This window comes from Jatropha curcas, chromosome 1 (genome assembly GCF_041381405.1).
Source record: "Jatropha curcas cultivar XTBG-Jc1 chromosome 1, XTBG_Jcur_1.0, whole genome shotgun sequence".
Classification (NCBI taxonomy): domain Eukaryota; kingdom Viridiplantae; phylum Streptophyta; class Magnoliopsida; order Malpighiales; family Euphorbiaceae; genus Jatropha; species Jatropha curcas.
In genome coordinates this window covers 27,046,725-27,070,180 of record NC_143151.1, presented here as the reverse complement: position 1 = coordinate 27,070,180, position 23,456 = coordinate 27,046,725, and the positions used below count along the sequence as shown (strand labels likewise).

The following is a 23,456-nucleotide window of genomic DNA, read 5'->3' as shown; positions in this document are numbered from 1 at the left end:
ATTTCGCAAATATGTTGAGCATTTGGGATCCTCACAGTCATCAACCACATATTTCTTTCACTTATTTTTCCCGAAATTGCAATTTCACTCTATTTGGGATCCTGACTCTGAAGTTTGATATATAAAGAGGTGATATGGACGCATGAAATTTGAGCAATGAAATTTAAGTTTTTTATAAATTTATCAAATTCTTCTGTTTGGTTTCAGCTTTTCAGTTGGCTTTTACTGATTTGATTAAATTAAAATTTTATTTTTATTAATTTTACTATTTGGTATAATATTTATAAATATTCTAACTTTTTATCACACGATAAACATTCTAACTTTTAATATATATATAGATATATATATATATATTAAACCAAAAGGATATTATAATACTAGCGATCCAGATACAAAATTTGCAGGAGAAATTCACGAGGATCGTCCACCCATTCACCCACATCTGACATAGAATGAGTTGCTCTAGCCAACACATAATAAGCAACCCCATTTGGAGACCTTTACATGTATATTTTTTAATGAAAGATGGTATTAAACCATTTAATTTATTTCAAAAATACCCTTTAAATCGATTTATTTCATTTTTCAACTTAAAAAATAAAATGTAAAATTCCATGAAATTCATAAAATTTAATATTTTATTAAATTTATGAAGGTTTTACATTCCATCAATCTAATTGATCTTATCCTTTTTATAATTAAATTCTTTGAAATGATTAAATATTTAAAAATTTTAATATTATATATTTATTTTTTATATGATTTTATACTTAAATTATTAAGTAACTAATCCCGAGGTTATGATTGCTAAAGTGGGATTAAGAAATGTAAATGGCTTATTGGCCACACAAGGCAATGATGAAAAAGTTGATTTATCATTTGAAAAAATGGGACCCAACTATGTTTCTATTTTCAAATGGAAACTTGACTGGTCCACCAACAAGATTAGAATAGATTTCTCATTTCTCAACTTTCTTTTCAATTTGATCCATTATCCCAGTGGATGATTTTTCAATTTGGCACTTTAGAGATATTCTTTTTGGCCCCCGGATTTTCTTTATAGCACTGTAGGCTATGTAAGTGGAAACATTTTCTTTAATAGGGATTGATTATATATTGTTGAAAATCAGTGAAGAAGAAGAGTTGTCAAAATACAATTCGGAGCTTTTACTTTATGAATGAACTAATAATTAATCCTCTTTTCTCATTTTTTTTCAACATATAATTTAAAAATTAGCAAATTAGAAACAACAAAAAGACTATATAATTAAAATATTACAAAATTTAAGGATTATTAAATCAATTTATATTCTAATTAATTAATTAATAATGATATATTTATATTCTAATTATTAAATAAAATAGTTATTCATAATAAATGGTAAAATTCACATTTCAACGTTTTAACAGAGAAATATAATAGTTAGGGATTCAAATCCCTCAATCTATCTATTCTCAACAGAGAAATATAATAGTTAGATGAAATTAAAATAAAAGGATATTATTTCTTAAAAAAAAGAAAAGGATATTAAATTAATTTTTCAATAAAGGAATTACATAATAATTCACCTAAAAGAAGTGATTTGTGATTTCGTACATAGTTTTCCATTTTAGGATTGTGAAATATTTTTTGACAATAAGAGATTTATATTTCATTCTATTAATAATAAAGAGTCGAATTTTAACCGACAGACAATTGGATCCGATTGTTTCTAAAGCTAGGGTTGAGCAAAACTACCCACCGAACCGCACCGAAAACGAGCCGATGCATTTTGGTTTGGTTCAATCAAGCGTCATTCGGCTTGAACTAAATTTATTTTTGAATTAGACTTAAAATCGAACCGAAATAAAAAAACAGATAAAAATAGAGTGAACTAATTGATTTGATTTGGTTGTGAATTTGGGTCTGATTCAGTTTGTTGCAAAAAATTTCAGTTTATTTTTTATAGCATCGGTTCGGTTTGAATCGAAGTAATCATTTGCTCAGCTCTATCTATAGGTAAATTTTACTTGCCAGTCCAGATCCAACATTAATTTTCTATCAGTTGTTTATCGAATCAAATTAACTATTAATAGTACCAATCATGGGTGATCTGTTCAGTATTTTTCACTTATTATATTATATTCTTTCGTCCAGTTGGGCTCCCAATCAATATAAATACATTGCTTTCAACCACACGATCATTTGACCAGTGTAACCATGCAAAGAGTCAAGAAATCAACGGTTGAAGTAGAAAAACTGTCAAATCTTTCGTGAAGCAATATCCTACACAAAAATACCTAACTTTACTGACAACATATTTTCCTATAAATACACTGTCCCACAACTCTTAAAGGCCTCTTCAATCTTTGATGATAACTCAACTAAAGCAAGAACGATGACCTACTATTATTACGGAAGAAGAAGCAACTCAATCTTTGATGTCTTCTCTCTAAATCCTCTACCATATCCAGTTCTTTTAGTTTTAGCAGTTATTTTAATATTTCTTGGGATTTCTTGGTATTTTAGCTATGAAGATATGGTGGAGGCAGCTGAGGAGCAAATGAATTGGCTACTTTTAGCCACACCTCTCCTACTTCTATTTATTGTTCGTTGGTTATCATCAATGGAAAACCCAGATATGCTTTTTGCTAAATCACCTTGGGATTGGAAACGCGGCACCCACCGCCGTCCGCCGGAGGGAAGCTCGCCGTGGGGTGTGGCTGCTTTGATTGTTTTGCTTCTTGTTTTGGTGCAATTCCAGTCTGCCTTCCTTGATAGCTGGTTTTGACACTGAAATTATGGTACTGCTTGGTAATTTTATTTCAAGAAGTTGGGTTTTCTGTTTTTAAGATAATATATATTTACTAAATATAGAGAGTTGTATACGTGTGTATAGAGAGAGACTTTGTATTGAAAATAATTAATTAGTATACATGATGATATGTAATTTTGTGGTTTGATTAGGGTTCTAATTATTACTTTCTTTGTTAATTATATGGTTCTTATGTTATGAGATCTTAATGAAAGTAAATTTTAACTTAATTTGGTTAATTATTAGTTATATGGTTCTGTTGTGCTAATTAAGCTGAAAGTTTTGCTTCTGTTTGGATGCTGAGAAAATTGTGGTAATGTTTGAAGAAATCATGAGTTTTGCTCCTGTTTAATTTCAGATTCACAACTTTCTAATTATTGTTTCTCATGTTTAGGGGGGGTTGTGTGTAAATAAGCAGTCCGGCTTGCGAACTGAAAAAATTTAGAAAAAGTTGGGCTCGAGCTCGAGCCAAACGGTTTTGAACATTTATTGAGTTATATATATATATATATATTAAATTATTCAAGTATCAGTCTCGAGTTTAAAATTTTTCAAGTTGAATTTGAGTTTTGAGTTGAGCTCTAACTCTTAATGTTTTCATCGAGTATCGAACCGAACTTAAAACTATAAGATTCGAGCTTGGTTTATCTTGTTTACACCCGTACTTATGTTATCTAATTTAAATAAAGATTAAGCAATATGCTTTTTTTTTTTTTTCTTTTCTTTGGTTGCAGATTTTAGGGTAGTGATGATATGAGTTATTGGGTGCTTTCATTGTATGTGGATAATGAACTTTGCTTGATGATTTGGGATTAGGACTAATAATTGTTTTAAAAGAAAAGTTAATTATAATTCACTTAATTAAGTTACAAGGTAATGGCCATTATTGAAGTTTTGTCCTATTAGCAGAAATGATGCCATCACATATATTTAAATAATTCTTATGGAATGATGGAGAGATCATCAAACTATAGCATTACTACCCAAAATCCCAATCCTTATCCGTCTCACCAAACCTTCAAAATTTTTCTTTTTATAATTATTAAATTAATTCCATAGAAAGAAAGAAAGAGCATAAGAAACATTTGTAAAACAAAATTCATAATCTTTTTTTTAAAATTATAGTAAAGAGTTACTTTGAGTATTCAACTATTGATATCAGTGTCTTTTTTTTAAAAAAAAATTGTAATTTAATTAGTACTTATTGTATAAATTAAATAATTAATGGACCAAAATCTCAATAATTTTTTAATTTAGTTTTAAAAAAATAAGGATGTTATTATGTCAGAAAGTCAATAAATTGTTATTTAATACCTTTTATTATGATCAATGATCACATAAGAATTTCTTGTTTTTAATTTTTTTTTTAATTAGGAGGACTAGTTAATGGGCCTAACCTATGTAATAAAGCAGAACATTTCTTTTCCTTTTTTTAGAGAAGAGGTATTTCATTTATTCTTAATTTCATTTTAATTAATAATCCATAACATTTTATAAAATGATGTTACCAATTAGATTGTGCCATTTGGCATAGAAAACATTTTTTGATTAAATAAAGAGAGATTGCAGATTGGTTTGTGGGATGAATTTGTCTAAGGGGCATGTTGACAAAGCAGAAGAGTTCCTTGAATTGTGAAAATGGAAGAAGGGGTTGATTTTGTACCTACCACATGCCTGGTGGTCCAATAATATTTAATCCAATCCACCTCCTGAACTAGCAACAGTAGATGTGGGGTCCATGTTACCTTTTGTATTTTGGCCTTATCATTTTCCTTGCTTCAAGATTGCATTACCATGGCCTTATCAATTTCAATAATTCTAGATTTTGGAAAAAGGTTAACTTAGAAAAATCAAAACTAAAAGAAATTAAGGCAATTTTTGAATTAATTTTGATTTAGTTTTAATTTATTATCAAAATTATTATTTATTATTTATTTATTTTTAGTTTTATATCACAGATAAAAAATCTTAACTTTTATTTAAAAAAATATAATATAATAAAAAATTAAGAATTTCTTAGATAATATTTTATTTCACAATTTTTCTTTTTATTATTTTTATAATTTTAATCTTGGTTCTATTCTCAGAAAATGAGAAATTAAGATCCAACCTTAGATATATGATTTCAATAATTGTTAACCATTGTTGGATTCTATTTTATATGAATTTGATTTCATAGAATTTTACAAGTAGAGTTTTAGGATAATAGAATTTTAAATTTAAAAAAAATAAATTGAATTGTTTTTATCCATAGGATTAGTTTTATATCTACTAATTAAAATGTAATATAATAATATCATTAGTATAATGTCTATCTGATTTACAAGTAGCAAATATCTTAATTATGGTTAAAATTTATGAATCCATATATGAATCTTCAAATCTAATGGTATACTAAAACTTATATTTTCATTTAATAAATTATATGGTTTTTTGAATAACTCTAAAAGAAATTTTTCATTCAGACGAAAACTTGACTTTACAAATTATAAGGTCGAGAGAAAAAATCTCTATTTTTAATTGACAAGACTTCTTCCTATACCTATGAATTCCATTGGACTTAGAATGATCCATTTGGGTCTTCCAATATCAATAGGTTGATTGTTTCGCTCGTGTATTTTTCAAAAAGAAAAAAAATCTTTGAAAGTTCTTTTCTGGATCCGAAAAAGAGTACTTGAGTTCTCCCAATAACTAAAAAGTCTGAATCTAATTAGGGTTCGCGGTGGTGGAGGAACCGAATAAAAAAAAAATTCTAATGCAATTTATTGGTTTAATCTAGATAAATTATATTTTTAGGTCTAAATTTTCATATAATTATCTTATTTTTCAATAACTTATTTATACTAAAAAAAAAAAAAGTAACTTATTTATGAGTTTAATCCTTTTTTTAAATGCAGATTTTATGAACAATGATCCCATAAGTTTCAAATGTGATTCAACTCTTGATCATCATATATATAATTTTTGATTGAAGAAAAAACATGAAGTACATGATCAAACACAAGCAAGGCTCTGAATATATTCATAGGCACCATAATGTATCATATAGGACGCGTCCTCCTGTTCATATGGATTAAAATCACAAAGCTTCTTAAAACTCTTATCCTTCAAATTATACCTTATGATTTTTGTAGGAATGTGCAGAACCAAATAGGATCCATCATCTTCTTCATCTTCATCTCTTTCTCCCTTAACAATATACATTATTTGAAACACATAATAATTCAAAGCTGATGGATCAAGATAGCTTCTAATCATCCCTGGAAATGCTCTTACAATTCCATCAAGATCAATCCTGTACTTAACAATCCATCCAGAGTAGTCTTTCTCCATTTCCCACACATTAAATTTTGTAGAGGGAGCATTATAAATCTCAACCAGATATAAATGTCCTCTACACTCTCGAAAATAAAGCACCCTCCTCCGATACCATTCCTCTGGAGTTGCAGGCATTGCCATTTCTTTGACTTGTTCTTTATCAACATCGAAATAAAAAGACGGGCCAAAATCAGTATACCAATGAATAGCACCATTGCAGAAGACACCGTCATGGGTTCCAATGTCTAAGCTTTCTAAAGTGAAACCTGCATTTGAAACCTTCCATTCATGATTAATTTTCGACGAATAAATTTCTATCTGAAAATCAGGTTCAGAAATTTCGGATTGAAGCAGACGAATAACTTTATAATTAGGTGATTTCAGAGGATCAAAAGCTAAATAAAGGCCGCAAATTTCATCGGCTGATCCGGTTAGTGGAGGAAGTATAGCATATTGATTGGTGGTAGGATTATAAACGTAATATTTTGCTTCAGGTAAATAAAATTGAACACTGGAACACAATAACAATCCATTACAAGACTGAATAATTCGTATGGTGTCATCAATGAACTCAAGAGTTTTAAAGGGTGCATCAATGGAATACTTGTCATCAATCATAATAAAGTCGAATTCATTTTCCAAACGAAACGACTTACGCACGAAGAGAGCACATGGGGAGTTGAAGGGGAATAGGCGACGAGAGAAGAGAGGATTGGTGATGAGAGAGAGCCAGTGCTTTGACACCGACTTGAATTTGAAGAGAGATTTGATGGGTAGACAGAGAAGGATCTGGATTAAGAGATCATCGTTGTTGGCAATTGTCTCAGCCGCAGATGAAGGGAAGATTATTTTGTTTCTTTTTGCAGAGAGCATTGCGATTAACAATGGAATATTTCTGTGAAATCTGTAATATAGTGGGATTTATAGGAGTTGTTTGTCGAGGAAGAAGATTGCACCGTAAGCCATTGGAGTTTATTCAATGAGGTCGACGGATGAGTCCGTTGACCTGCTGCGTGCATTGAGGCAGGAAGAAGGATTGAAGGGAGGTATTTTTTATTTTTTTATTGTGAGTCAAAATCACATGTAAATACTTCTAGTAGTGATTTCATAGGTGTGGTATTACCTCGAAAGGGATCGAGCGATGGAGATGTCGTGAGTTTGAACCCTCTCAAAGCAAATTTCACAAATCAACTGTAGTTCATGTCGAAATAAATGAAAAATAATCGAATTATGTGGACCATTAAATAAATATAAAATTAGATATCTCGTGGTTAAATGAATAAAAAATGATGGATAAATAAATTTTTAATGTATTAATCCAATTTAATGTTATGAACTTAGTTCGGAGTACTTTTGATTATAAGAATTTTTATTAATTTAACTCTTGCTGTTATTTTGGCTTTTGAACTGTCCAATATATTAAAGAAAAAAAAGTACCGATGAATTTTGTTTGATAAACATATATAAATGATGGTAAACATTTATTTTCTTTTTTATTTTTTATTTTTTATTTTTTAAATGAACTTCTCGTGACTAAAAATTCAATTTCATATAAAAAATAAAATTAAAGCAAATATATCTGAAAAATGAAATTCTTAAGAAAAAAAATGCATATTTGATCTCCAAACCTTAAATAAATATAAGTAAGAAACATATTTCTTTCAAAGTACTTTCAATTGCAATGCACGTTATATCAAAACCTTATATGCTATAATTTGCTTCACAAACAAACTAAAATTTCTAAAACTGCCACGCTATTATACGTATTATCAACATCCACCACATTTTTTCTTCCCTTTCCTTGCCATTTTATACAAAATATACACAACTAATCTGACTTCCAAAGAGGACCAAACCATTTAGAGTGAAATGAAGATTGATAAGAAAGCAACACAAGAAGCACAACTACAAAGATAGCCATACCCCAAGGGGAAGAGCCGCTGTCCGGCCGAGCTGAATCAGGCTGTGGTTGCCGGTGTCGAAAATAAAGCATCCAGTTGGTAGAGGAGCAAGCCAACAACAATATTAATAGAATAGGCAACAAGAAAATAAACAGCTGAAAATTGATTGCTGAGTGGCGCAATTGAGCCTTATATCCTGTATACTGAGATAGCCACAGCAGGAGAATAACAATTCCAAAAATGGTTAGTAATGAAGGTGGTGGTGTAGAAATGGAATTCATGGTCTGGCCAGCCCAACCCTGTTTCCAATCAGGACCCCTTCTTTTAGGATAGAACCACTCCATTCTTTCTTTTTGATTCTTTCTATTCAAGAATGATTAATGCAAAGGTTGATAAGAGTTGGGTTGGTTTTATATCAGGTGTTGGCTATAGAATATATACTTTGAGTGTAGACAACTTGACATCTATCTCTTTTGGGAACCTTTTGTTTTGCTAATTCACACACTCAAGTGTTGATACCAAGTTTTATTTGTGTTGCAATGAAAATTAGCAAAGAAGTTAAAAGAAGGTATTTTGGAAGAGATTTGCAATATATATATGGAAAACCAAATTATGTTTGTGCTTCTAAAGCTTGGCATCCAAGTTAGGAACCCATTATGAGCACATTTGCTTAGTTTGATAACAACAGCTATAGCAGATAGATATACCAAATCGGCAAGTCCCCTTCCCTACTAAAAAAGAAAAGGGGGACAATTGTGGTTGAGATGGAAAAGTAGAGAATCTCAAGCCATTGTTACAGGCTGACATTTTGAAATGTTGATCATCTCCTTACTGTTCAACAATGGCTCAAATGATAAATCCCCTTACTGTACAAAATTCCAGGAAGACCAGTAAGAAAAACTGCACATGTTATGAAAGTGAATAATGAAAGCTTAATTTATAGACGATGTTTAGAAACAAAAAATCACAGTAAAAACGGTGCAGGAAATAGACTTTCTGACAGAGTATATATTTATAGCAGAAAGTATTGCAAAGCTTCTTCTTCTATATTTATCAACTTCAGATTGCATGGCCAAAGACAATCGAAGAAATTGCAGTTCGGGAAACCCTTTTGCAGAGACGACTCTCTCATCCCCATAATAGCTATCATTTCCAAAGTCAAGAACAGCGAGAATTGACAACTTGCCGAAAACTGGCATTGGATCAGTCCCACGTGATGCAAGTAACATCAAGATTGTGAGATTTTGGGGAAACTCTAATTTTATTGGGAATTTTAATGCATTGAAATCCAGCCCTCTTACATTAATTTTCTAGTAAGTTTGCAAATCACAATACTAGTAGTAGTATTTTTTTGAGACATTATTTTTTGTCATAACCTTCCTCTTGTTATCTGATACTAAAAATAGGCAGTGAGCACTTGCACAAGCTAAAGACAGCATGATAAAAAGACGGGGCTTCATTGAGATTATGGCACATCAACATGATACATTGTTACATTAATTCTTTTTAATCTGATACATTCTTACTGTAATTATTTTTAAAACAAGGACAAGCGAAGAACCATTTTCTTTCTAGGAAGGAAAAACGAAAAAAGAAATGGATAAATAATCAAAACTCCATTCAATTAGACTAGCTCATGGTAAGCTTCAAACTGAAGAATCCTCTTTTTGCCCCTTATTTGCCCGTATAACCAAGACCAATCTACATAATCAAGCAGCAACTTTCTTGGATGTTACAGAATTGACAATGGTTGCAAATTCAGGGCCCTGCATCACAATAAATTATATTTTAGTAATCAATGCTAGTGTCAACAAGTTTATTTAGGCCTTGCACAAGCAGAGCAAAAATATTTCTACAATCTTGAAACAAAAAGTTAATGGCGGGAATATACCTTTAAGGATGCACCTCCAACAAGAAAACCATCAATATCTTCTTGCTTTGCAAGTTCAGCACAATTACCTCCATTTACAGATCCTGAAAGGGGAACTCAAATGCATTAGATTATAAGCAACAACAGCTAACAAGATACGGAACAACATAATGTATAAATGAATTTGACATATAAAGTTCATTTACAAATGACCATTTTCTTTCATACCATACATGAAAACATAGAATTTGAAATGAATTTGGAAAATTTTTTGTGTGATTCACTTCTAGCAAACAAGGCCTTTATACGACTGACACATTCAGACCAAGAAACAGTTTAGCATCAAATCATTACTATAACTATATGATAACAGCTGATGAAACACCCAGAAATGGCCAGTCTCCAACTCGCAACATCAAACATTAACCAATTGAACTCAAAAGCTTCAGGTACAATTCTGCCTCATGTTTCATTCACCTTGGAAATATAATGGAATGTCTAAATCTAAATAATTCTTTTTCATATTTAACTTTTAAATAAATAAACTTATTGGTTACATTAAGAATAGATATCGTATAAACATAAATTCAAATTATTTAAATGTTAAAAAAATTAGAATCCTCTTAGACAAAACCAAAAAATGGGATTTTATTTCAAGAATTACATTACATTTTCAATTAGAGCAAATCAATTCAAACATGACCCTTTTGTTGAAAGAATATTCATGTGTGTGTCAAGTATATGCTTCACAGTTTATTCAGGCTAAACATCATGAAGGCAAAACCCTGTTTCTCAACAAAGATGTGAAAGTACCTCCATAGATGATCCGTGTTTTTGATGCAACTGCTTCCGAGACATTCTTCTTAAGCCAATCACGAAGAGCCACATGAACTTCCTGAGCTTGCTGTGGTGTGGCCACTTTACCAGTCCCAATAGCCCATACAGGCTCATATGCAATAACTATTTTATCCCAACTGGGTACAGCATCTACAGAATACAAATAATGATTTCAGTGGTGTCAGGAAAAAGTTCTTCTCTTTAATGTAATTTATTATTTACCTTGTATTTTAGGAGAAATAAAATTAAGCAATTACCTGCATAGGCCTTCAATTGCTGAAAACAAACATCAAAGGTTTTTCCTGCCTCTCTTTCTTCTAACAGTTCACCGATACAAGCTATCACCCCGAGGCCCTCGCTCAAGGCATAAGCAGCCTTTTTTCCTATAAACTGGAGACAGTAAAACTTCAGTTCAAGTTCTAAGTAAATCAAAACAGTTAGCAAATCAGAGCTTGTTTCATCCCAACTGAACTTATCACTTTAACATGGTCACCGAACTTCAATTTGGAATAGCAAAATCACTCAACTTTGATTTTGTTTCAACAGGTCACAATCACCAAATTCAACCAGAGATTCAACCAAATTTAATTGCGCTAGCTAAACAAGAAAATCACATAGCCTATTTTCCTTTTTTTTTTTTTTTTTTTCTGGTAATACAAGGGGAGGGTAAGCTCTAAGGAAGCAAACACATTCTAGAGTGAGCAACACCAACAGAGTCATGAAGCAGCCATGAATCCAAGCCAGGAGGAGGTGACGAGAGAACGTGAGTACCAAAAGGATAAGTAGCAACAACTTTAGAAAGGAAATCCGCAGAGAAATTGGCGTCACGGTAGACATGCTTCACTTCACATAGCCTATTTTTTAATTGTAGAGCTATCCTAGAAAAAATTTTACTAGGATGTCACGTCAAAAGATCTGGCTGGAATTTCTACCAAAATCTAGCAAGGGTGATATTAATGGAATGAAATCAAATAGTGATCCCGCTTTACAAATTAAATTCCAGAAGCATTGTTGAAATTCAGTGAAAATGAAATTAAGCTGCAAGTACAAGTACTATTTACTCCTTGAAACCATTCAAAAAAACATTTCTATCCTATTTGCACCTCATCTTTTTCACCAATTATATGCCTGCGCTCAGAATGCCCAAGAATAACCCACTTGCAGCCAATATCTTTCAGTTGTTCCACACTGCAAAACAAAGTATGAGAATTATAAGGAAGACCAGGAGAAGAACAACAGTTGAGAAGCTTCATAATGGATTAACAATAGACAAACTCCTAGATCTAACTTCAATATCCCATGTCTTCTCTCTCTCTCTCTCTCTCTCTCTCTCCCTCCCCTTACCTTCTAGCCAAGTGGCCATAGTGAGTACACACCACATAGGTGGGTTATCTTTTCCGCATATGTATAGCCTTAAAAAAGCTAAAGCACAGGGGAATTAATAGAGTGAAATATGATCGCACTTGAAATATATTACAAATCACTGCTTGTAGTCTACGTACAATAAGATTAGTTTTTAAGGATTTTTATTTAGCCATACTTATACTTGGAAAAGAATCTAGATTTAACAGGAAAAGAGTGGCTTTTGCAAAAGTAAGGGATGGAACTTCTCGTCCAACTCTAACAATTGATAGAAAGCCCTCATATAAGTCTAAGTTGCAAGAGAATAACTTGGAAACAATAATGTGTGTGACCACCATTGGTTCATGCAATCAAAATTTAATGAAATTTGAATTTCTTAGATCTAATATGACCAAGGCAAATATTAGAATGAGATATAATTCATGCTTAAAATTAGGAAGAACAGCAACATAAAATTTCCATGTTATTTAACTTTTGACAGCACAAAGGATAAAGTAAATGAGAGTTCAGAACTTGAGAGACAAGGCAAAGGATTTTGCTTTAAAAGATTGGCCTCCTGCAGCAAAATGTTAGGAATTTCAGCAAGAAGTGGCATTGTTTAACTGACCCAGCTATCAATAGAGTGTCTTCATATATGAGATCATGATTACTATAAAAAGAGCATAATCCCCAAGTTTAATATCCTTTTAAATTCATGTATAATTTCATTAGAAAAGGTCAGGTTGGATTAATTGGTTTAACCATGATTTCGAGTTTGTTTAAGATATAGTCTAATGCAATAAATAAAAATTTTCTTGAGCCACAGATAAACAATAGAATCTTTTATGGAATCATCAATTTAATTTTGTTAGTCTTTATTAATTGAATTAGTGTTGATAATTTGCAAAAAGAAAAATATTAGATATTATAACCAAACTATAGACACTTTTACAACAAATAGAGTAGCATTTTCATCCCAAACAAGCAACAACAGAGACTACAGAGCCCCCATATATTACAAGAGAATAACCCTAGTTCATTAAGCCTAATACAGAATAATCCAAAATAAATTGCAAAGAAAGGATCCTAAGTTATGGACATCCAAGAAATTAATGAAAGAACTGCAATCAAGGAACTAGACAAAACAAATGCAAGCACAAGAAGTTCAATGTTTTACCAAGTATACATCAAAACTTTCATGTGTGCAATGCCAAAACTATGTGAAGGATCATGAAAAAAGATGACAACAATATAAAAAGAATGAGACACCAACCTGATTTCTCCTGTGAAGGCCCCTCCTTTGCTAACCCAAGAGTTTTGACCAGATATCTCAATTCTATCTGTTAATGAAGACTTCACCTGATCGATATAAACAAAAGGAGGTGCGACAACAACATCTGCCCAATTCACAGTAAGAATCAGAAGTAAGAACCCTGTAACACTTAGACTAACTGTTTTCTAAAAGCAAGAACAAATAGGGATAAAGTTCCACATATAAACGTCTCTTCTCCATCTGGATAAAAGAGCAGGGATTTGTAGCCGTAAAAATGTCGCCATCAGGTTGAACATTAAACAATCAAACTTGAAATACAATTTTGGATATCAAGCTAAGACAACAAAATGAGACCACTCATAAAGTAGCAAATTTTATGGAAACCAGAAAATGAGACAGCACAAGGTAAGAAAAATATTCTCTCACCAACATCAGCCTCCAACTTTGCATCATTCAAGTCAGAAACAAGCTTAGTGATAGATTCTTTTGTCCCATTCTGGAAAGAAATCAAAATGGAAATAAATAAGAAGAAAACGAAAAAACAAAAAAAGGAGAGAGAAAAAACAAAAAAAAAAAAAAAAAAAAAAAAAAAAAAAAAACAAAGAAAGGATATAATAGGTATGCATCTGCAGCATCTGATAACGAACAGAAAATGCTAATGAAAATGGGAAACCCAAAAGACCTTCAAACAAAGGTGCATTTCTTGTCTATAACATGTCCTGTCCATATGAATCCTATACTCAACTTCTATTGAATAGGTGTCATTTCCATTTCCCATTAATGAATTCATTACTCATTAGCCAACAAAATAAACCAATAACAGTATAAAGTACAAAACCCATGAGAAAAAACACAAAAATTAATAAAATCAATAAGGAAAAGAGTAACTTACACACTTCCAATTCCCTCCAACAAAGAACTGCAAGTAGAAAAATGAGAAATATTAAACAACCTTGCAAATATCTGTTGCTTATCAGTTAGTATTTAAGCAAAATAAATAAATAAAATATACAAACAAATTAAAACAAAAAAAACCCGAAAACCAAACAGGAAAAAGACGAAATTAGAAAAACAATATTTAAATGGATTGAAACAGATCTGGAAGACACATTGCAGAAGAAGGACTACGAAATGTACCGTTCCGGTGCCGGCCATGGCCACGACGTGTCCGGAAGGTTTGCGAGAAGAAGGAACGCGAAGTTGAGAATTGAAATGACGGAGAAAAGATTGAGAGAGAGAGTGAGAGTTAGTGCTTTCAAGCTTAGGGCATGATCGGCGGAGACCGGAGAACTGAGGGGCAGCGCAATAAGAAGATTTGGGACCGGCGAGTGAGGTAGAAAGCATGGCCATGGCTATAGAGAAGAGTTGTTTGGCCTTTTGACTATTGTTTTTTATTTTCTCTACCGCTTGCTTTGAAGCTGTGGTGTTGTTGTTGCGTTTGTTTCGTTCTCTGTGTTATTATGGGTTATCGAAAGTTGCAAGGTTAGTTAAATGGTTTCAAGCGAGTCTCCCGCGCGTCAAACGCACGATCCAAGACAGACTTTCACCTACCAGCTTGAAATTTTCATTTCACATTTTTTGTTTTCTGAAATTTAATAGTAAAACTTCAGAAAACAAAAGGGAAAATAAATAAATATCAATATGATATTTTTTTAATTTATTTATATCATATAACACTACTTCAATGTACTTAAATTGGATATTTCCAAAAAATATAATTATTAATAGGAAAATATTAATATTTGGTTAAGATTCTAAATTCTACTCATTTCTATCAATTATCAAAAATATTGCTTTTAATATAAAAATAAAAATTAATGTATACTTAAAATATCATTGTATCAAGATAGAAGCCCTTATAGGAGGTTTTTAATTCATTGTTAACTTTTATTTAATTTCGATAATTATTAAAAAAAAAAGGGATTCATTGGCAAAAAAAGAATCGTATCGAATTTATTATTAGGAAAAATGGTAATTTTTTATAAAAAAAAGTAAATTGGTGCTGCAAAAGTTATTACAGCATATGAAAGTCCTCTCGTCTTGGCATTCTTAAATTGTTGCATTGCATGTCCGCTCGAGATAAAATTAGAGATTTTCTTCCTTTTTTAGAAAATTCAGGACTTGTATCTCACGCCCCTGGAAGGCGCTGGGCTAAGCAAATTAATCTGATAAAAGAATCTAGTTTTTACAGTTGTAACTGTGGTTGGCTCGCTGCCTTTCAACAGCAAGAACATTTGGCGAAGACTAAGTAGAGACCTTTCCGGTGCGGAAGACAAAAAGGGGATTAGTGACTTTACGTCGTCGTTTCTAAAGTATTTATAGCTGCGCTTGTCAGTTTGTCGCCGATGAGTATAAAAAAATGAGCGCCTTTCCTTCTGCCACGTGGTTTCATGAATAAAATGAAAGGATATAGATAAAGTGGGGTGGATCTAACTGGAATCTGTGGTGATGAGCCTTGAGGACCGAACACGTGGATAACTTTATCTATCAGGTCTCACTTGTTTTAGAAAACCCAGATTCAGCATAACTTGTGACGCACATAACTTCAATTTTAGGTTCTCTTATTTTCAATTTTATTTGGGTAAATTTACTTATAAGATAACCCTAGTAAACTATAAATGAAGCCGTTGAGGAGCTCTTTGAAATTAAAATTAAGACAGTTTCAAAGAAATGGTAGGATATTGTAGTTATTATTATAAGGTGGAGGTATTCAAAATTAAAATGTTTCGAGTTCAACACTCTTTTCCACCATTCTTTAATTAATCGATAGATTTAAAAATCTGAATTAAAATTTAAAATTTGTCTCACTTTAAATAATTAAGTATGAGCTAAAGTTCAATTCGTTTCACAATTTATAATTAAAGAAAAATCATTCCAAAATCAATCTTACCTATTTGAGAATCTTGTCCATGCCTTGACTAGAAGTGAAATTTATACGACAGTGTGGATATAAATTTCCTCAGCAAAAGGTCTAATCCATCAGCAAGTCTTAAGAGTGAAGGATTGCTTGTTGGTTGATTAATTATTTTATTAGACAATTCACCTAACTTATAGAACTCATCAATGGAATTCTTTTGTTTACAATAGCTATTTTGGACTTTCAAAGCCTGCTGCGAAGACCAGCAAATATTTTATTTTGTTTTTAGAACTAGGAGGTGCTAAGGGTAGAGGATTTTAGGCCACTCAGTAAATATTTTAATTTTAATAATCGGTAAATAACAATTTTCAAATCACAATTTAGCTTATATATATATATTTTTAATTTTAGTGATCATTTGCCGCGCCTATCTTCGTTGACCGCTTGGCCAGAGCCATTGCATAGCCCACCCCTCCCCTCCCCTCCCCCACCCCAGTACTCAAGAAATATATAAATATATATATATCCTTTATCCTTAGGATTTAATATTTATTACTTCTGTCATATATTAAAATTTTATAATATTTTTTATATAATTGAAATCCAAAGTTCAGATCCTGTCCATTTTAAATTTAAATTATGTCAATAATTTATATTAACACAATTTTTTTATTTTTTGTCAAAAGATATTATAGACATTACATGGTAATAACTTTAACGATTTTCCAACACCACCCGCCTTTTCAAAAAATAAAAATCAAATAATACCAAAACAATCTGAAATTTACCTTTATTTGAGGCATAACCCTGATTTTAGAATATTAAATTATTATCATACTATGAAATTTTTTTTAAAAAAAAAAAAAAAAAAACAGCAATTACTCCGATTATAATTGAGAACCCAATGAAATGATCTTCAATGATATTACAAGATAAATGGTGGTGGGATAAGAGTTGAACTCCTGACATTAGCCACTAGGCGCTTCATTGGCATCATAGGATGCAATTGAACAGGCTCGATCAACGAAATGAGATGTACTACTTAAAAGCCTTAGGAAGTTACAACACAAGTATTCTTTTCATTTGGTTAAAGGTGAAAGGCAAAAATACTGCAAAGTGAATGGATATTCAATCTCAACCACCAGCAAAGCAAGCCAATATTTTATCATCTGCATGAGGTGGGTATGCAATCACTGTACGTTGATGCTATAACAAATTCTGCAGTCTCCCTCAACTCTCAAGATCTTTTCTTTCTTTTTTTATAACAGAACTTACTCTCAACTTCAAAATCTACAAAATACCATTATAACAGTATCGTCCACTAGGCTCTTTATCCTCGCTCATTGCCCTTAACAAACATTCGCTTTATGCATCTGGCCATTGTTTGCCCATTTGCACGGCCCCACCGCAGCCTGTCTTTTCGACATTCAAGTTCTTTGGCTGTCATCACAGTCATTGCTACCCTTGTTCAGAACCTAATATCGTGACTCGAACTAAAAGACGTTATATTACCATTTATGCAAAAAATGACAACTGCCTCTCAACTGATTCCCCCCCCCCCCCCCCCCCCCAAAAGACATGCATATGCCAACTGATAACAGAACATTAAAGAAATATCAGACCAATTTGTGCGACACTTTGTCAAAGTTTGTGCAAGTGTGATAACATATCAGAAGAAAATTAAATTGAAAGAGAAATTTACCCATGTACATTTGATATCCAACCTCTCTTTAGTTCACCTCCAATGTCAAGGAGTTTTATCCCTACTGGTAGGTCTCATCTAACAGGACTATTTTTAGTACAAGATAGTACATATTCATCAAACATCAAGGTTAGTGTTCACTAAATGTTATATATTCCAATGCTCTAATGTTCACATATAGCTTATTGTAGGCAAATCTAATGCCAGGCTTGCCAGCCTCATCAACAAGCTGTTAGAACTTGCTTGAAATAAATAAAAAACTTATTGTAAATTATATGAGACTTTTTCTATGAAAATGAAATTTGATTGAATTTCATAATTGTTAGTAGATAGCTGATTCGGCAGATTACTTGTAATTGATTGGTTAGTTGTGCTCAGTTGGCTTAAGCACATCAATGTTATAATGAGCTGTAGTAAGTATCATCATTCGTAATACAATAATATTTCTCTCTCTTCGAATTCTTCTTTCTATCTCTGCCTCTCTCTTTTCTGCTTCAATCCCTAAAAATTCCGTTGTCGAGTCTTGCATGTCAACAGTACTTAACACAAGCTCTTGTATAAATTAGCAACTGTAGTTCTGGTCCACATAAGCAAACATTAATGGAGATCCTATCTACCATTTTCATGCATATAAATGCCCAGAAAAATTAAACAAGGTTAGCTTATTTTAGCAGAGGCATCCAGGCTACTCAAATAACAATGATTCAATTGAAGACAAATCCAATACTCAACCGACTGGACGATTCCAGGAAAGAAACAAAAGTAATAAGGAAAACTTTGAAATAACCTGGATTGCCATTTATCCATCTTTCACTGGCCTAAGTCATCTGCCTTTGTGCTACCAACTATGCTAGTGGATGAGCTATCCTGGACACTGCGAGCTGAAGAACACCTACTTGAACAACTCCCTTCTGTAACACTATTTTCCTTCCCTGGAGATTTTTTGGACTTTTTGTGTCCCGAGGATAAATCCTACAAAAACAAATTACATTTACTTTAATTTGGTATTTAAATGAAAATTACCTCAAATAATGGTTCCGTTACTTCATGTCTCTCCCAAAGAAACCTAAAAGTCTATAACCTACCTGATCTGTCATAGATCCTGGAGTCTTCAACTCCAACTCTGTTGTAACGTCATTTGAGTCCAAACTTTTTCCAACCTTGCTCTCCCCCGACAATTTAATCTTGGAATCTTGTTTTCCTGAAACATGGGATCCACTGGCAGGCTGTGCAAATGAAGATGCACGTTGGGTAGACTGCTGATCAACCAAGGTGTTAGGGGTCACATATGGAACAAAAGTTGAACATGGATTGTGGATAACTGCAGGATTCTGATTTCCGAAGAAAGGGTATGGTTGCATGGACGGATGCAATGGAATTGGCCCTGGAGGTATTGTTACTGGCATAGGGTAGGGATAAGAAGTTGGGGCCATAACAACCGAGTGATCCATAGCAACCCATGGGTATGTAGACCTGAGTCTTTGCTGATACTGAATATTAAGATTCTCAATGTCAGATTTGAGAGACGCCTTCTCTTCTCTGAGGTCATTTTTCTCTTGTGTCAACTGTTTGCAAACAGAAAATCATAATTATGTATCCTAGTGCATTTCAGCATCCTTATCAAAGTGAAAGAGATTAAAAAATCACCTCACGAGATTCTTCAGTCAATGTAGTGTACTCCGCCTTGAGTTTGTTGACTTGAGATGTCAAATCCTTTAACAGTTGAATTGTATCAGCCAGAATGGTTGCTTTGTCATTTTTGGGTCTATCTGGATCTGCATTTTGAGAATCGCATAAATATGGACACCAAAACTTTTATAAAAATAATAAAGTGCTAATAATCTACTCCAGTTATAATTAGCTGATATTGATACTTTGTTATCCTAAAAAAACAAAGACAACTCTTTTCATAACCTCAAAGAACCATTCTATTCAACACAGTTTCCATTTACATAAAGAAAGGGAATGGATAAAGCAGTAGACAAGACATCAAATAGAACTCCTCAAGCTAATTGAGCTAATTACTGCAGTCCAGTGCCAAGAAGCAAATAAAATAAAACTTCACAATCACTTAAACTGTACCACGAACTTGTGTAGACCACCGATTAAGCCCCCATTCCAGTAATCATTCAAATTATTTTGCAAAACAAGGTGTTCTCATCACCAAATAGAAGAAATGTGTCTGAACTCTGAAATATAAGAATTCATTTCTTTTAGTTACCTGAATCAAACCTGACCTTACAAATGTATAGCAACGCTAATAAAATGACACTCTGACATGCCATTTTACAGTAGTAACAACTGCATGAAGTCATAGATCATGGAGTTTTGAAAAGAGTAATAGAACATAGACACAGAGTAACAAAAGTGTTGGAGAACCAGTTTGGTTTTACACTAGGGGGATTTACAACAGAGGCTATTTTCCTACTAAGAAGACAGGTGAAAATTTATAGGGAAAAGAAGAAGGATCTACATATAGTGTTCACTGATTTGGAAAAGGTTTACGACATGGTGCCGAGAAAAGTGCTTTGGTGAGATTTGGAGAAAAGGGGTTCATGTCAATTATATTAATGCAATTAAGGATATGTATGATAACACAGTCACAACTCAAGTGTGAGAACATTTGGACAGGATACAGAGGAGTTTCCCATAAATGTTGGGCTACATCAAGGATCTGCTTTGAGCCCATATACTCTAGTAATGGATGAGATAATCTGTAGCATATGAGATGAGGTTCTCTGATGCATGTTATTCAAAGATGATATTGTCCAAATTGATGAAACAAGTAAAGAATTAAACAAAAAGTTTGAATTATGAAGAAGCACTCTCAAGAGCAAGGGTTTTAGGTTAAGCTGTGATATGTGATAGGAAGATACCAAACAAGGTGAAAGGTGAGTTTTACAAGACAGCAGTGACACCAGCAATGCTATATGGGAGAGACTGTTGCACACCGGATGCCCAGCATGTCCATAAGATGAATATTGCATAGATGCGTATATTGAGATGGATGTGTAGCCACATAAGGTTGGATAAAATTAAAAATGACCACATTCGGCAAAAGATACAAATAGCAGAAGCCGGAGATAAGATGAGGGAAGAATGCCTGCAATGGTTTGGCCATGTGGTTCCTCCTATGACCCATTTTGTAAATTTGATACTTTGGTGGTAAAGGGTGCTAAAAGGGGAGGAGGTAGACCTAGAACCACATGGAGAGAGGTGATAGCAAAAGATTTACTATCTCTTGGGATTAATGAAAATCTAGCCACAAACAAAACAAAATGGAGACAAAAGATCCATTTAGCAGATTCCAATTAATTTAGGATTAAGTCTCCTTACTTACAAAACAGAATGGAGGCAAAAGATCCATTTAGCAGATTCCAATTAATCTAGGATTAAGTCTCCCTTGCTATCGTTGCCTAACTAATTTGAGATTAAAGCTAAATTGTAGTTGTAGTTGTTGTTGTTGTAAATGTCACCCAAAAGGGGAGGAACGAACAAAGTTCTGAACAAATAATTTTAAATAAAATCATTTGAATTCATCATGTTTTACCTAACGCATTTCCCAACTCAATAAATTGCTCATTTAGTCGATCCCTCCTCAACTTCTCACGGTCAGCCTTCAGAACTTTCCTTGCATCCTTAACCTCAGATTCAGGCCTTTGACTGCCCAAAAGGGTAAAACGATCAATTAGACATAGTAGCATCTCAAAAGAGTGAGTAATCCATCTCAAGAACAAGAACTGAAAACTGAAAACCACAGTTGTGCACACTTCACCATCTTAACTCAAGAATAAGCACATCCAAGGCTACACCAAAAAGTAATTAATTAAGCATAACTTTATTTGTAAGCATTCCGCTATTCTCCATTGTGCTCTATCCGGGCTGTTATTTATGGTTTCATTTTATATAGCACATTCAAAAATTACTTTCGTTTTGTGAGTAAATGTGGGTATAATAACTTACAAGGCCATTAAAACTGTAAAACAACTATATATATATATATATATATATATATAATGCAGGATAATTTTAATTCAAAATAGAATATGAATATAACTAAAGAATATTATTACAAAAACAATTTTATCTAAAATAATATTATATCATGTTGTTATTTATATAGAACTTTCATAACTCTAAAACTTTGTGTGATCTGAGTTCTAAGTTTTCTTTCGTGTTTTTTCTGAATGTTTGAATAGGTTCTCACTTAGATTTTGGCTACACTTCCACATCACAAGGCTTCTATCAACTGCACACATTTGATTCTAAGCGATAAGTTTTCTTTTAGAGGTATGCTCTTTATTCTGTAAAATTTTTGTGTTCAATTGTTGAGAAATTACTTTATTTGTGAAACTAACCCCTTTTTGGAATAATGAATGCCACAAAATTTTGTGAAATTCATTTATAAATCATAGTTTTTGTGTTTCGTATGGGAAAAAAATGAAAAATTAAATTCTACGAATTGAGTTTTCTGGATTTGAATATAACTAAACCAAATTCTACTAAAAAATGCAGAATTTCTAAATGAATTTCACAAACTTAAACAACCCAAAATTTTATGACAAAACTCTTCATCTTCCTAGCTCCCTAAATTATTATGCCAAGGGTATTTTAAGAATAAAGAGCAAATGAATTTTAAACTTTTGAATTTATTCCAAACATGGAAAATTCATTTACAAATGAATTTCACATTTTGAGTTCATTCACACCAAACAGACCGTAAACCATATGAACATTATAACTTTGGACATCCCACGGTTTTAACTAAAATTGATTTATGCAGCTTTGTTCTAAATTATATAATTTAAATTACCTTTATTACAAGAAGTGTTGTTAAAGGAAGCAGTGGAACTACATGCTGAAATGCTACATCTGTTAGTCAAGCAAATAGAGGGTTCAAATAGAATAGACAAGACACAGAAAGAAAATACTCCTGCAGCAAGATGCATAATCCATCTCTTCATTTTATTTGTTTTCAATTAACATTAAAGACTTAACAAAACCTAACAAAGATTTAAAGCTAGTTTGACCGAAAATCATCGATATCTAATCAACAACATTAAATTCAATTGCGCTCTGAAATCAAATAACTTATCTAATTAAAAAGAACACCTCAATTTCTTCAAACCTAGAGTGAATTAAGCAACAATTTAATACAAAAACCAAAACCCATCAACAAAATAAGAATTCTTCAACTTCGAACATCACCAAATTAGTAGACTAGAACCAAAAGATGAAGGACAAACTTTGACCTGGGTTGAGAGCGAGTGGGAGGCGCTACGCAAGGGTCAGGCGGCAATTGCTGTTGAGGGAAATCACTGAAGGGTGGATTTGGGGGCTGCATTTGCATGGACTGAGGGTAGAGAGCGTCATGTTTTAGCTAGTCCATTATTGCGTTCCAGTCTAAAGCAAGATGGGAGAGTATCTATCAGAGAAATAGCAAAGTCCTGAAATTTTTTTTCTTTTCTTTTTTTTTTTTTTTTTAGCGGAAGTGATGGTTTTGGAAATCTGAAGCATGCGTTGTCTTATCCTCTCTGCCTTGTGTCCAACTGCTGACAG

At 32.5% G+C, this 23,456-nt stretch overlaps 5 protein-coding genes across 6 annotated transcripts; 1 reads left to right on the top strand and 4 right to left on the bottom strand.

The window, feature by feature from the left end:
* Positions 1 to 2,331: 2,331 nt before the first annotated feature.
* LOC105643784 (uncharacterized) lies at positions 2,332 to 3,028 on the top strand. The gene has a single exon (XM_012228994.4). It carries the CDS (start codon positions 2,382 to 2,384, stop codon positions 2,772 to 2,774), a length of 393 nt encoding a protein of 130 aa, XP_012084384.1. The 5' UTR covers positions 2,332 to 2,381; the 3' UTR covers positions 2,775 to 3,028.
* A 2,692-nt stretch (positions 3,029 to 5,720) lies between these two features.
* LOC105643846 (F-box protein At5g07610) lies at positions 5,721 to 7,126 on the bottom strand. Its single transcript, XM_012229069.4, has one exon. It carries the CDS (start codon positions 6,987 to 6,989, stop codon positions 5,793 to 5,795), a length of 1,197 nt encoding a protein of 398 aa, XP_012084459.2. The 5' UTR covers positions 6,990 to 7,126; the 3' UTR covers positions 5,721 to 5,792.
* A 592-nt stretch (positions 7,127 to 7,718) lies between these two features.
* Positions 7,719 to 8,416, bottom strand: LOC149499262 (uncharacterized). Its single transcript, XM_089721179.1, has one exon. The coding sequence runs from the start codon at positions 8,359 to 8,361 to the stop codon at positions 7,945 to 7,947; it is 417 nt and encodes a 138-aa protein (XP_089577305.1). The 5' UTR covers positions 8,362 to 8,416; the 3' UTR covers positions 7,719 to 7,944.
* Positions 8,417 to 9,593: 1,177 nt separating this feature from the next.
* TIM (triosephosphate isomerase) lies at positions 9,594 to 14,790 on the bottom strand. The gene is made up of 9 exons (XM_012228993.4): positions 14,476 to 14,790; positions 14,231 to 14,257; positions 13,765 to 13,834; positions 13,339 to 13,462; positions 11,828 to 11,912; positions 10,982 to 11,114; positions 10,701 to 10,874; positions 9,909 to 9,991; positions 9,594 to 9,783 (listed from the first exon to the last, which is right to left on the bottom strand). Exons 1-9 carry the CDS (start codon positions 14,686 to 14,688, stop codon positions 9,727 to 9,729), a joined length of 966 nt encoding a protein of 321 aa, XP_012084383.1. The 5' UTR covers positions 14,689 to 14,790; the 3' UTR covers positions 9,594 to 9,726.
* Positions 14,791 to 18,179: 3,389 nt separating this feature from the next.
* On the bottom strand, positions 18,180 to 23,450 carry BHLH121 (basic helix-loop-helix (bHLH) DNA-binding superfamily protein). Of its 2 annotated transcripts, none has more exons than XM_037636143.2 (5): positions 23,144 to 23,450; positions 21,448 to 21,560; positions 19,545 to 19,672; positions 18,983 to 19,462; positions 18,180 to 18,869 (listed from the first exon to the last, which is right to left on the bottom strand). In XM_037636143.2, exons 1-5 carry the CDS (start codon positions 23,245 to 23,247, stop codon positions 18,708 to 18,710), a joined length of 987 nt encoding a protein of 328 aa, XP_037492071.1. In that variant the 5' UTR covers positions 23,248 to 23,450; the 3' UTR covers positions 18,180 to 18,707. The 2 variants fall into 2 exon arrangements, with proteins under 2 accessions (XP_037492071.1, XP_012084379.1); XM_012228989.4 differs by having other exon boundaries at positions 23,150 to 23,446.
* Positions 23,451 to 23,456: the final 6 nt, after the last annotated feature.

Excerpts from the sequence above, each read along its gene's own strand:
- LOC149499262 (XM_089721179.1), bottom strand. The coding sequence starts at position 8,361 with ATGGAGTGGTTCTATCCTAAAAGAAGGGGTCCTGATTGGAAACAGGGT.
- LOC105643846 (XM_012229069.4), bottom strand. The coding sequence starts at position 6,989 with ATGCTCTCTGCAAAAAGAAACAAAATAATCTTCCCTTCATCTGCGGCT.
- TIM (XM_012228993.4), bottom strand. The coding sequence starts at position 14,688 with ATGGCCATGCTTTCTACCTCACTCGCCGGTCCCAAATCTTCTTATTGC. Across the intron at positions 14,258-14,475 it reads CCATGGCCGGCACCGGAACG|TTCTTTGTTGGAGGGAATTG; the intron begins GTACATTTCGTA and ends TTCTACTTGCAG. Across the intron at positions 9,992-10,700 it reads AACACGGATCATCTATGGAG|GATCTGTAAATGGAGGTAAT; the intron begins GTACTTTCACAT and ends TTCCCCTTTCAG.
- LOC105643784 (XM_012228994.4), top strand. The coding sequence starts at position 2,382 with ATGACCTACTATTATTACGGAAGAAGAAGCAACTCAATCTTTGATGTC.
- BHLH121 (XM_037636143.2), bottom strand. The coding sequence starts at position 23,247 with ATGCAAATGCAGCCCCCAAATCCACCCTTCAGTGATTTCCCTCAACAG. Across the intron at positions 21,561-23,143 it reads CGCTCTCAACCCAGGTCAAA|TCAAAGGCCTGAATCTGAGG; the intron begins GTTTGTCCTTCA and ends CCTTTTGGGCAG. Across the intron at positions 18,870-18,982 it reads CAGGATCTATGACAGATCAG|GATTTATCCTCGGGACACAA; the intron begins GTAGGTTATAGA and ends TTGTTTTTGTAG.